The 13,134-nt window shown below is 41.7% G+C and overlaps 1 protein-coding gene across 4 annotated transcripts; it reads right to left on the reverse strand.

The window, feature by feature from the left end:
- Positions 1 to 825: 825 nt before the first annotated feature.
- On the reverse strand, positions 826 to 13,048 carry agk (acylglycerol kinase). 4 transcript variants are annotated; one of them, XM_027161344.2, is made up of 16 exons: positions 12,775 to 13,033; positions 12,585 to 12,624; positions 12,432 to 12,483; positions 11,755 to 11,834; positions 11,561 to 11,636; positions 11,391 to 11,483; positions 11,270 to 11,302; positions 10,890 to 10,984; positions 10,733 to 10,802; positions 10,571 to 10,650; positions 10,415 to 10,472; positions 10,182 to 10,329; positions 5,038 to 5,135; positions 2,480 to 2,550; positions 2,272 to 2,356; positions 826 to 1,357 (listed from the first exon to the last, which is right to left on the reverse strand). In XM_027161344.2, the coding sequence occupies exons 1-16, from the start codon at positions 12,803 to 12,805 to the stop codon at positions 1,226 to 1,228; spliced, it is 1,242 nt and encodes a 413-aa protein (XP_027017145.2). In that variant the 5' UTR covers positions 12,806 to 13,033; the 3' UTR covers positions 826 to 1,225. The 4 variants fall into 4 exon arrangements, with proteins under 4 accessions (XP_027017145.2, XP_027017146.2, XP_047678025.1 ...); XM_027161345.2 differs by having other exon boundaries at positions 12,453 to 12,483; positions 12,775 to 13,032; XM_047822069.1 differs by lacking the exon at positions 12,432 to 12,483 and having other exon boundaries at positions 826 to 1,354; positions 12,775 to 13,048.
- Positions 13,049 to 13,134: the final 86 nt, after the last annotated feature.

Here is a 13,134-nt window from a genome sequence, read left to right on the forward strand (position 1 = left end):
AATGCCCCCTCCAATATTATTATTATTATTATTAGGTTAAGGAAAAAGCAGGTAATGAAGTTCTTGTTTCTGCAGGTCTATAAAAAATTGGACATGGGGATGTCCAATCTTATCCGCAAAGGGCCGGTGTGGGTGCAGGCTTTCATTCTATTCAAGCAGAAGCCACAGCTGTGTCTATTGAAAGCATCTGCACCCAGACCAGGCCTTTGTACTACATTTACAGCATTTAGAAGACACCCTTATCTGGAGCGACTTTTTAGCTCATTTTTTATACCCAGGGTTAAGGGCCTTGCTCAGGGACCCAGCAGTGGCAGTTTGGTGGATGTAGGAATCAAACACACAACCTTAACCACATACCACACAATACCACATACTACACTAGGCTTAAGAGTTTGGTCCAACCTCTTTATAAGCTGGAGAAAAATTCTACAAACCTGCTGTTTGACAGATGGTGAATGTAATAAACTTAATTGCCTCCAGGTCACTGGCAATGACAGCTAGCCATCTGTATACTGAAAACACCCCCCCCTGTAAATGTTGTCCTGCTCTGTTTAGTCCATATCTTCTAGAAATAGGAAGTTTTTAATGAAATACATTTGCTTTGTTCAACATATAGTTAAGCAGCAAAATGGAGTTTACAATTTTTCCCTTTACATTTAGTGTGCAGCACTGTTGTATTATTTCATAACTTGTACATGAAGCTTGGGAGTTTTGTATTTATTTAGGTAGATTAAGATTAAGGTGTTTCAGGATGAGTGTTCTCTGACACAATAAACAAGTTATTCATAATGAAAAATTAAATAATAAATTAAATGAATCAGGTTGTGCTTTTGGTCATGTTTTTAATGTGGCTTCTGTTACATGATCATTTGTAATAATGATTCATATGATTCCTGTTATTTCTGGTCTGGTCCTTGGTCCATGTGCAAACAGAAGAGTTTGTTATATATTAAGCAAACGGTGTTGTGTCCTCTACCTTCCTTCCACTGCAGACATGTTCAGCAAAGCAAACATTTCACACCCAGCTTTCTGGTGCTATGTGTATTGCAGCACATTCATTTCAAGCTTGGATGCATTGTACGTATCCAAGGGGAATCTTTCGACCATCGAATACAGATGACAACATATTGACATCAGGATGCTGTGGAGTTAGCTGGTTAAGTCCAATAAATAAGAGAGCCGAGCTCAATACTTTCCCTATGATGTGTTTCAGCACACATCTCTGTCAGTTGATCTCTGCTAGCTGGTCTCTGCGCTCTGAGCTGCAGAAGAACCTCAGTTTTCGTGGCAAAAGCTTTACTTCCACTGGCATGGCCTCAAACGCTTCATTGTCAATGTCAAAAAAGCCAGCGTCCTGCTGTGATCAAAACATCAGAAACAGAACAGAGTTAGCACAAGGCTCAGTACAGCTCTCTGGTGGGATAAGTAAGGAATAAAACACCATAAAACATGCTGTTATAGGAAAGTAATCCACAACAATATGGTGGTTGTTGTGGTTATTTTTCCTGTAAAAGCAAATTACACACCGTGTTTTTCTCCCTTTAACACAGCAATTTGTCATCAATTTACACGTTTGTTTTTCATTAAAGAATGATGATTCAATTCAATTTTATTTGTATAACACTTTTAAAAATAAACATTATCTCAAAGCAGATTTACAGAACCTAAAATGTTTGTCAATTTGTAGCTATAGCTGACTGGCAAGGAACCTTGAGAGGAACCAGACTCAAAAGGGAGCCTACACACCTTTTCTCACTTATTTAATGTTGAAAACGTGAAACACGTTCACATTTATCACATGGGTTCAAGTCACTTTTTTGCAGCAAGATGGAGGAAAACGTCCTTTAATTTACTACAAAACAACAGCATTACTATAAAATAAATATGGAGGATACCAGAAGATTGGGCAGTGTTTGTTATTTTTGTATAACCACACTGTAATCATTGCTGTTCTTCCTTTTCATCTTCAGCCAACAAGCTAGAATATTTATATTTCTACAGATGAAAAAAAATGTATAGTTTGCCATGTCTCCTGATTATGTTACTTACTCTACTGTAATGGTTTCAGTGGGACTATTGCTAGATTTAAACTTTTATGACATGCACCAGCACAAATTGCTGTATAAAAAAATAACGCATTCTGAGCAATCAGATTCAAGAATTAACACATTCTGAGCAATCAGATACAAGAGTTCTACAGCACCAACTATGTTTGGTTGATTAACTAATAACCAGTCATTTTAACACTGTTGATAAAAAACATATCCTCACCTGGGGAACAGTGAGGCGACATACGCTTGCCTCGATCTGAAGTGCCTTCTCTGTGTACTCTAATGGGTTTTCAGCTTTTTTAGTCCTGCATAGAAATCATTCTAATTCATTACACCAGTCACCAAACTACATCCTTGGCAGAATACATAGCAGAATAATGCACATCCTCTGTCTTTCTCAAGTTCAAATATTGCATTGAAATAAATACCCTTCTGTGATGAACTGTCCCACTGTAAGTGTGTCTGGTTCCACAGAGAGCACCAGGGAGTCGTCTGTCCGCTACAGGAGGAAGACAGGCGATGAGTAGTGTCTAGGTCTTTTTTTTAATTTACAGCAAGGTATTACAGTAACTCATTAGCAACCACTAATTTCATCAGTCACAACAAAATAATAGCAGTGATGCCAGTATTACTAACAAGAGAATCCGAGCGGCTGATATATCAAAAAATAAATCAACATGGTTTCCTATCGGCCAAGAAAAAACAAGGGCTAAGAGGCTGTGGAACGTAAAGGCGGTTTCCCTTCAGTGAACCGAGTTTTCTGCTGGGATAAAAATTTGCATGAAAAAAAATAAATCAACAATTAAAATAGCACAGTTTTCAGTTGCGACCTCTATCACATTAACAAAGGCAAAAAAATATACATTTGATGTTTAGTGTTTTTTGTCAAATAGATGTGTCAAACTACATCCCTTACAGAAGATTCTAATTTTTATTGCTACAAGTTGGGAAAAGGTTTAGGATTAACACTTAGGATTAAATATCAGTTATTGTTTTTCGGCTGCTCCCTGTTCGGGGTCACCCCAGTGAGTCACCCGATCGGCTTATTTTTACATTGGCAGAGGTTTTATGAAGCATGACCTTGATCTCTATGACACGGTCGATTTAATATTTAATAAGCCAAAAGGTGTGAGACACATTCTACATTCTGTGTGAGACACTTGGATACATTCTAATTTCTAAATACATTAATAGAACAAAGCAAACTAAAGATTTCCTCCAGATTTCCAGAAGTATGGGTAACATGGATTTTCTACACATTCATGCGCATGTTCACGTGTGAACACCAATCACACAACAGGGAGCTAAAACCAGCAAAGTTCTGACTAAATGTGATAAATCTTACAGCAACGCTCCTCAGATACCACAAGCACGAACTGCTCCTACTTTACTAGTGAGCATTTATAGTCCTAATTAAATGGCTAGTCTTATTTGTCTTTTTTATGGATACGTTTTGTTTGTTTCACACAAGCTTAAACTCAGGCTAATGTGTAATGTGTAAAATCTCTTCATTATTTGGCTGCAAAATCAGTCTTTATTTGGGTTAAATTTGGAGTCACTATTGGAGTGAAACTGGAGCCAGAGCCACAGTCATCTTGGAGCTGGAGCATGTGCAGGAAACATGGCGTCACTCGCATTCATCTCGCTCGCATATATTAAAAAGTTCATAAGTGAGCATACTTACATGTACAGTGAAATCTCTTGAACTGCTATATTGAACTCGTACGATTTTCACAGCTATAGTTTTATTATTATTAATGATATAGTTTTATTTAGTTTTATTATTTAAAATAAATGATATATATGGTATTTATCTGGCTCTGACTCCTCTGACTTATCTGCATGAGAAAGTCCTTGCACTGGATCTGATCTTAATTCTGTCCTTGCAATTCATTTAAAAAGGAGTGATTGTCTAACCGTAACGAATGAACTATACGTCAAAGATAATTCAAGAGTCGGCTAAAGTAATACAGTGAATAATAAATGAATTTTGTTAGTGCTGACTTGAATTCTGCCATCATTTTGTTTACTCGTGCTGGTTATCATATCAGTGCAATGAGCTAGATTAGACTAGCTGGACAACATGTAAAGAATAGTCCCTGATGATGGACCATCAGAAGAGTTTTACAGTAGGACAAGACCTGATTTTCCTACAGAAATAAGTCAAGTGATGAAAAATTGGTGCACATTCATAAAGCTCAGCTATCACGTACATAACTCAATAAGCTCATTAATTAGTTTTAACATTGGGGGAGATATTAGTCAACCAAACTTGTATAAATGACAGAACACTATTCCTATTAATGCTTTGGTGGAGTATTAAAATGATATTATTTATCATTATATTAATGATGATAATATTTCTTAAAATGAAATATCACCATTTGTCCTATTGACTGATATGAGTCAGCCACTAGAGAGCCTCAAAGACATTTTGCTTCCACGTTTGACTTTCCAGGGCTTTTCACACTGCACTAAACCCTGGGTTATTGTTGTTCTAAACTGCACTTTGAACCCAGGTTAGAGGAACATTTGGGATTAGCACCACTTTTTACCCCGGGTTATGAGACCTTATTCTGGAGCAAGGTTAGCAGCAATTTACCTCCACAATGCAGTGCTAAACATACAGTGTGAAACGACGCAGTCTTAGAATCTTATGATTTGATGGTTAGCAACAGAAACCCAATCAGAATCTGGAAGATTTTTCCCATCACAGTATGAAACATTCACTTATGTGTAGCCAAGATTCATTGTTAATCCTGGGGTAAAGTGTGAGTAGCATGAAACCTGAAACATAATAACCCAGGACTCGGGGGTACTACAGGAAGTGTGAAATGCTCTTCTCTTACCACGTTCATCTACACTAGATACAGTCATCAAATTAATAACTTATAACAAATTATATCCTTTTACAGAATACCATTCTTTATGCAACAGTCTGAAAAAATTAATATTAAATGTATTCATTTTTTTAAAAGTGACTTACTTTTTTCACTGGATTCCTGTTGTGTGTGCTGATTGTAAGCTCCAGTGTAGAGATCTGTTTATCCTCCCAGCGCTCTGGTTCTGCCTCCACATGGGGCTCTGAAACCATAACAGCACACACACAGTCAGAGAGAGATACAGACACACACACAGTCAGAGAGAGAGAGATACAGACACACACACACACACAGTCAGAGAGAGATACAGACACACACACAGTCAGAGAGAGATACAGACACACACACACACAGTCAGAGAGAGATACAGACACACACACACAGTCAGAGAGAGATACAGACACACACACACACAGTCAGAGAGAGATACAGACACACACACACAGTCAGAGAGAGATACAGACACACACACACAGTCAGAGAGAGATACAGACACACACACACAGTCAGAGAGAGATACAGACACACACACACACAGTCAGAGAGAGATACAGACACACACACACAGTCAGAGAGAGATACAGACACACACACACACAGTCAGAGAGAGATACAGACACACACACACACAGTCAGAGAGAGATACAGACACACACACACACAGTCAGAGAGAGATACAGACACACACACACACACAGTCAGAGAGAGATACAGACACACACACACACACAGTCAGAGAGAGATACAGACACACACACACACACAGTCAGAGAGAGATACAGACACACACACACACACACAGTCAGAGAGAGATACAGACACACACACACACACACACAGTCAGAGAGAGATACAGACACACACACACACACACACACAGTCAGAGAGAGATACAGACACACACACACACACACAGTCAGAGAGAGATACAGACACACACACACACACACAGTCAGAGAGAGATACAGACACACACACACACACACACAGTCAGAGAGAGATACAGACACACACACACACACACACAGTCAGAGAGAGATACAGACACACACACACACACACACAGTCAGAGAGAGATACAGACACACACACACACACACACAGTCAGAGAGAGATACAGACACACACACACACACACACAGTCAGAGAGAGATACAGACACACACACACACACACAGTCAGAGAGAGATACAGACACACACACACACACACAGTCAGAGAGAGATACAGACACACACACACACACACACAGTCAGAGAGAGATACAGACACACACACACACACACAGTCAGAGAGAGATACAGACACACACACACACACACACACAGTCAGAGAGAGATACAGACACACACACACACACACAGTCAGAGAGAGATACAGACACACACACACACACACAGTCAGAGAGAGATACAGACACACACACACACACACACAGTCAGAGAGAGATACAGACACACACACACACACACAGTCAGAGAGAGATACAGACACACACACACACACAGTCAGAGAGAGATACAGACACACACACACACACACACACACAGTCAGAGAGAGATACAGACACACACACACACACACACAGTCAGAGAGAGATACAGACACACACACACACACACAGTCAGAGAGAGATACAGACACACACACACACACACAGTCAGAGAGAGATACAGACACACACACACACACACAGTCAGAGAGAGATACAGACACACACACACACACAGTCAGAGAGAGATACAGACACACACACACACACACACACAGTCAGAGAGAGATACAGACACACACACACACACAGTCAGAGAGAGATACAGACACACACACACACACAGTCAGAGAGAGATACAGACACACACACACACACAGTCAGAGAGAGATACAGACACACACACACACACAGTCAGAGAGAGATACAGACACACACACACACACAGTCAGAGAGAGATACAGACACACACACACACAGTCAGAGAGAGATACACACACACACACACACAGTCAGAGAGAGATACACACACACACACACACACAGTCAGAGAGAGAGAGATACAGACACACACACACACAGTCAGAGAGAGATACAGACACACACACAGTCATAGAGAGATACAGACACACACACACAGTCATAGAGAGATACAGACACACACACACAGTCATAGAGAGATACAGACACACACACACAGTCAGAGAGAGATACAGACACACACACACACAGTCAGAGAGAGATACAGACACACACACACACAGTCAGAGAGAGATACAGACACACACACACACAGTCAGAGAGAGATACAGACACACACACACACAGTCAGAGAGAGATACAGACACACACACAGTCATAGAGAGATACAGACACACACACACAGTCATAGAGAGATACAGACACACACACACAGTCAGAGAGAGATACAGACACACACACACAGTCAGAGAGAGATACAGACACACACACACAGTCAGAGAGAGATACAGACACACACACACACAGTCAGAGAGAGATACAGACACACACACACACACAGTCAGAGAGAGATACAGACACACACACACACAGTCAGAGAGAGATACAGACACACACACACACAGTCAAAGAGAGATACAGACACACACACACACACAGTCAGAGAGAGATACAGACACACACACACACAGTCAGAGAGAGATACAGACACACACACACACACACAGAGAGAGATACAGACACACACACACACACACAGAGAGATACAGACACACACACACACACACACACACACACAGAGAGACACACACAGACAGACACAGACAGACACACAGACAGACAGACACACAGACAGACAGACACACAGACAGACACACACACACACACAGACAGACACAGACAGACACACACACACACAGACAGACACAGACAGACACACAGACAGACAGACACACAGACAGACACACACACAGACAGACACACACACAGACAGACACACACACAGACAGACACACACACAGACCGACACACACACAGACAGACACACACACAGACAGACACACAGACAGACACAGACAGACACAGTCAGAGAGAGAGATACAGACACACACACACACAGACAGACACACACACAGACAGACACACAGACAGACACAGTCAGAGAGAGAGATACAGACACACACACACACAGACAGACACAGTCAGAGAGAGATACAGACACACACACACAGACCGACACACAGACCGACACACACACAGACAGACACACACACACACAGACACACAGACAGACACACAGACAGACACACAGACAGACAGACACAGACAGAGAGAGAGATACAGACACACACAGACAGAGAGAGATACAGACACACACAGACAGACACACAGACAGACAGACACAGACAGACACACAGACAGACACACAGACAGACACACAGACAGACACACAGACAGACAGACACAGACAGAGAGAGAGATACAGACACACACAGACAGAGAGAGATACAGACACACACAGACAGACACACAGACAGACAGACACAGACAGACACACAGACAGACACACAGACAGACAGACACAGACAGAGAGAGAGATACAGACACACACAGACAGAGAGAGATACAGACACACAGACAGACACACAGACAGACACACAGACAGACACACAGACAGACAGACACAGACAGAGAGAGAGATACAGACACACACAGACAGAGAGAGATACAGACACACACACACACAGACAGACACACAGACAGAGAGAGAGATACAGACACACACAGACAGAGAGAGATACAGACACACAGACAGACACACAGACAGACACACAGACAGACACACAGACAGACAGACACAGACAGAGAGAGAGATACAGACACACACAGACAGAGAGAGATACAGACACACACACACACAGACCGACACACACACAGACAGACACACACACAGACAGACACACAGACAGACACAGACAGACACAGTCAGAGAGAGAGATACAGACACACACACACACAGACAGACACACACACAGACAGACACACAGACAGACACAGTCAGAGAGAGAGATACAGACACACACACACACAGACAGACACAGTCAGAGAGAGATACAGACACACACACACAGACCGACACACAGACCGACACACACACAGACAGACACACACACACACAGACACACAGACAGACACACAGACAGACACACAGACAGACAGACACAGACAGAGAGAGAGATACAGACACACACAGACAGAGAGAGATACAGACACACACAGACAGACACACAGACAGACAGACACAGACAGACACACAGACAGACACACAGACAGACACACAGACAGACACACAGACAGACAGACACAGACAGAGAGAGAGATACAGACACACACAGACAGAGAGAGATACAGACACACACAGACAGACACACAGACAGACAGACACAGACAGACACACAGACAGACACACAGACAGACAGACACAGACAGAGAGAGAGATACAGACACACACAGACAGAGAGAGATACAGACACACAGACAGACACACAGACAGACACACAGACAGACACACAGACAGACAGACACAGACAGAGAGAGAGATACAGACACACACAGACAGAGAGAGATACAGACACACACACACACAGACAGACACACAGACAGAGAGAGAGATACAGACACACACAGACAGAGAGAGATACAGACACACAGACAGACACACAGACAGACACACAGACAGACACACAGACAGACAGACACAGACAGAGAGAGAGATACAGACACACACAGACAGAGAGAGATACAGACACACACACACACAGACACACACACACACAGACACACACACACACACACACACACACACAGACACACACACACACACAGACACACACACACACACAGACACACACACACACAGACAGACACACAGACAGAGAGAGAGATACAGACACACACAGACAGAGAGAGATACAGACACACACAGACAGAGAGAGATACAGACACACACACACACACACACACACACACACACACACACACACACAGACAGACACACAGACAGAGAGAGAGATACAGACACACACAGTCAGAGAGAGATACAGACAGACACACACAGACAGACACACAGACAGAGAGAGAGATACAGACACACACAGTCAGAGAGAGATACAGACACACACACACACAGACACACACACACACACACACACACACACACAGAGACAGAATTAAATTAAGACAAAGGTAAATTTCACAAATGCACATCAACTCTACCCTCTGCAGGAGGCGTCCAGTAGTTCTGAAGTCTCCGATAGATGCGATAGAGCAGACTGGGTCTCACAGGCTTCACGTCAGGCAGGTCTAATGGTCGAGGGGTGGGAGGCAGGTACAAAACAGAAGCATGGTGCGTCTGTGGCCACTCCTGAGATACAGAAGACAGCTTTGTTAATTTAATAATCAAAATTCACAAACCTAAAGCAGAAGAGTTCACAGAACACACCACTCACCTTAAGTGTACTAAACCAATGGGCTGCTCTTGTCTTTAAAGGTCCAAGATACCAGTACCTTGATGACAGGCAGAGAAGAGCTCATGTCAATGAACAAAAATATATGTGCGTAGTTTAAAATGAAAAAAAAATTCATTAATATAGTTTCCCTCTCACTTGCTAATGGATGTTGCGACATCTCGGAAGGAACCCCAGCGCAAACTTAAGAGAGCAAAGACCGGCTGCTCCTGCTCACTCTGAGAACACGCAATAAAAACCACAACATGATCAATCGTGCTTACAATTTTCCCACACAGCAGCAGTGCACTTCTGGTGTACCTTTATCTGAAGAACATCCAGTGGCACTGTCTCCCCTTTCAGAATAGACAGCGTTGCTGAAGTGATGCATCTGCAATAAAGAAATCAGTTACACAATCAGTTGCTCTGACTTCATCAGAAAAATAGTACAAAGAGGGAGTTTAAAAAGAGTGCTTACTTCACTTTGTCATCAGTAACAACATGCAGACTTTGGCTCAAGGAGTTTCGAGAGCCCAAAGGAATGAAGCCAATGGGAATTTTACTGAATGCTTCCTTTGATTCAAATGCAGCATATGTTAAAAAAAGAGAATAAATTATCAAACACAAACCCATAATATCCACCAATCACGTCCTACCGATTCTGCCACTGATCACATATATGCTGATATTTCTAAAGCTTCTTTCCATAGAAGAAGTAGCTCAGTGATTAAGGTGATGGACTATCAGAAAATGTAGTAAACAGTAAAATCAGAACAGACCCCTACATTACATCTGCATACCTTGCCTGCAACACATATTTCCCAAATTTCTCCTATTGGATATTATAACAGTACATACCTCATCAGCTCTGCGCAGTAAGCCAGTTATCACCTGAGCAGCATAAAAGACACAAAAACAGTTTACACATGCCTTCAAAATGCCACAATCTTTCTAGTGAGATTAGAACAATAGGTTTTACCTCCTGCAGGGTTCCATCACCTCCGGCAACAATCAACATGTCAGTCTGTTCCATCAGGTCCATTAGCTTTTTAGCTTGTCCTTCATAATCTGTCTATAGAACAGTCAAATCGCTAGCATAAGTTAAGCATCAAAAAATTTTACAAAACACTACAGACTTAAGTGGAATACCTTTATAATTTTAACCTCAATGCCAGCAAGATGTAGAATAGGGGCTGCGTTTTTTTCAAACAGATTGTTAGCCTTTCTGTGTGGGAAAAAATGTGCACAAGAGCACAAATAAACACCACAATCAGCAAGATTAATGCAGTTCAACAAGCAAGGTAAGATGAGTAGGTTGAAAAATGATTATTGCAAATGCTAACCCTTTGCATGCTGCAGGATTCAGGATTACTGTGGCTTTCTGCAGTGACTCCTGAGGTCCAATCAATTTCTGACCAAATTCCTGGTTAAAAAGCAGATTGCAGAAAGCAGATCATTGTTACTTGCTGTATGGCAACATTTACACTATAAAATTACTACTGTTACTAAACTGTAGTTTAAGGTGTTTCAAATATCTACATACTGACAAATTATTCATCATTTATTCATTCAACTTCGGAAACTAATTTATCCAGGTCAAAGTCATGAGGTGGTTACATAAAGTCACCAACTCATTCACACCTACGGAAACTCTTTAGAGCGACCAATCTGACTACCAACATGTTTTTTGAGAGCTGGAGAAAGCCAGAGAACCCAGTACAGATTCTTTGTACTAATGCTTAATTCTTCCTATTCCGTAAAAGGATTATTATCCTTTTGCAGCATGTCTACTATATTCAAGGCTGTTAGCCTAAAATATATGGCACAGATGCTGCCTTATACTGTAGCTGCAAGGTCCCTGGTTCACTCCCAAGCTCCACTTATTGTTCGTATTGCGTTTATAATCTTCTCGCCGTGTTCGTGTGGGTTTCCTCCCACCTCAAAAAAATATGTCAGTAGGTAAATCAGTGACTCTAGATTTCCTGAAAATATGAATACTGTAATGAACTGGTATCCAAACCAGGATGTGTTTCCTTCTCACAGGCATTGTAATCAAGTCATCCACTGCAACCCTGTTCAGGATAAAGCAGTTACTGGAGATGAATGAATAAACAAACATTTGTGGTGATTATAAAAGATCACCTGAATTGGAAATGGGAATAATATACCTTACCCTAGCCTCCTGACATGCCTCTCGTCGTAGTACATGGTCACTATGGGGAAGAAGTAGACCTTCAGTGTCATAACCATCAACCTGCAGTGAGATCTCTAACTTCTCACACTATTACACCTGTTTTTTTCTGTATACAGATTGTGCTGAAAGAGTACAGACGTGATATTATGCATGATTACTGGGTACTAACCAGTGCTTCCCGTATAACCAGCGTCCACCATAAGACAACACACACACAGCAACAGTCGACTTTTTCCAGTGATTTCGTAATGTCTGTAAGACTTTCACAACCCGGGCCATTGTTCCTGTGTAATCACTTGCTAATTTCAAAAGAAAACGTGTAAAAACTCACAATATGTCTGAACAAGGAACGTTTTTCCTACACTGGCTTTGACATTTATCAGACAGCATGATGACCGGTGTAGCAGAAAAATTCGGTCCCCCTCTAAAAAGGGAAAACTCGACCGCAATGTGAGTTCCCCTTCTGAAATAAGAACACCTTTGACAAAGAACTACTATAACAAATTGTGATATAAAATCTTCGATCCGA

Source organism: Tachysurus fulvidraco, chromosome 13 (assembly GCF_022655615.1).
Source record: "Tachysurus fulvidraco isolate hzauxx_2018 chromosome 13, HZAU_PFXX_2.0, whole genome shotgun sequence".
Classification (NCBI taxonomy): domain Eukaryota; kingdom Metazoa; phylum Chordata; class Actinopteri; order Siluriformes; family Bagridae; genus Tachysurus; species Tachysurus fulvidraco.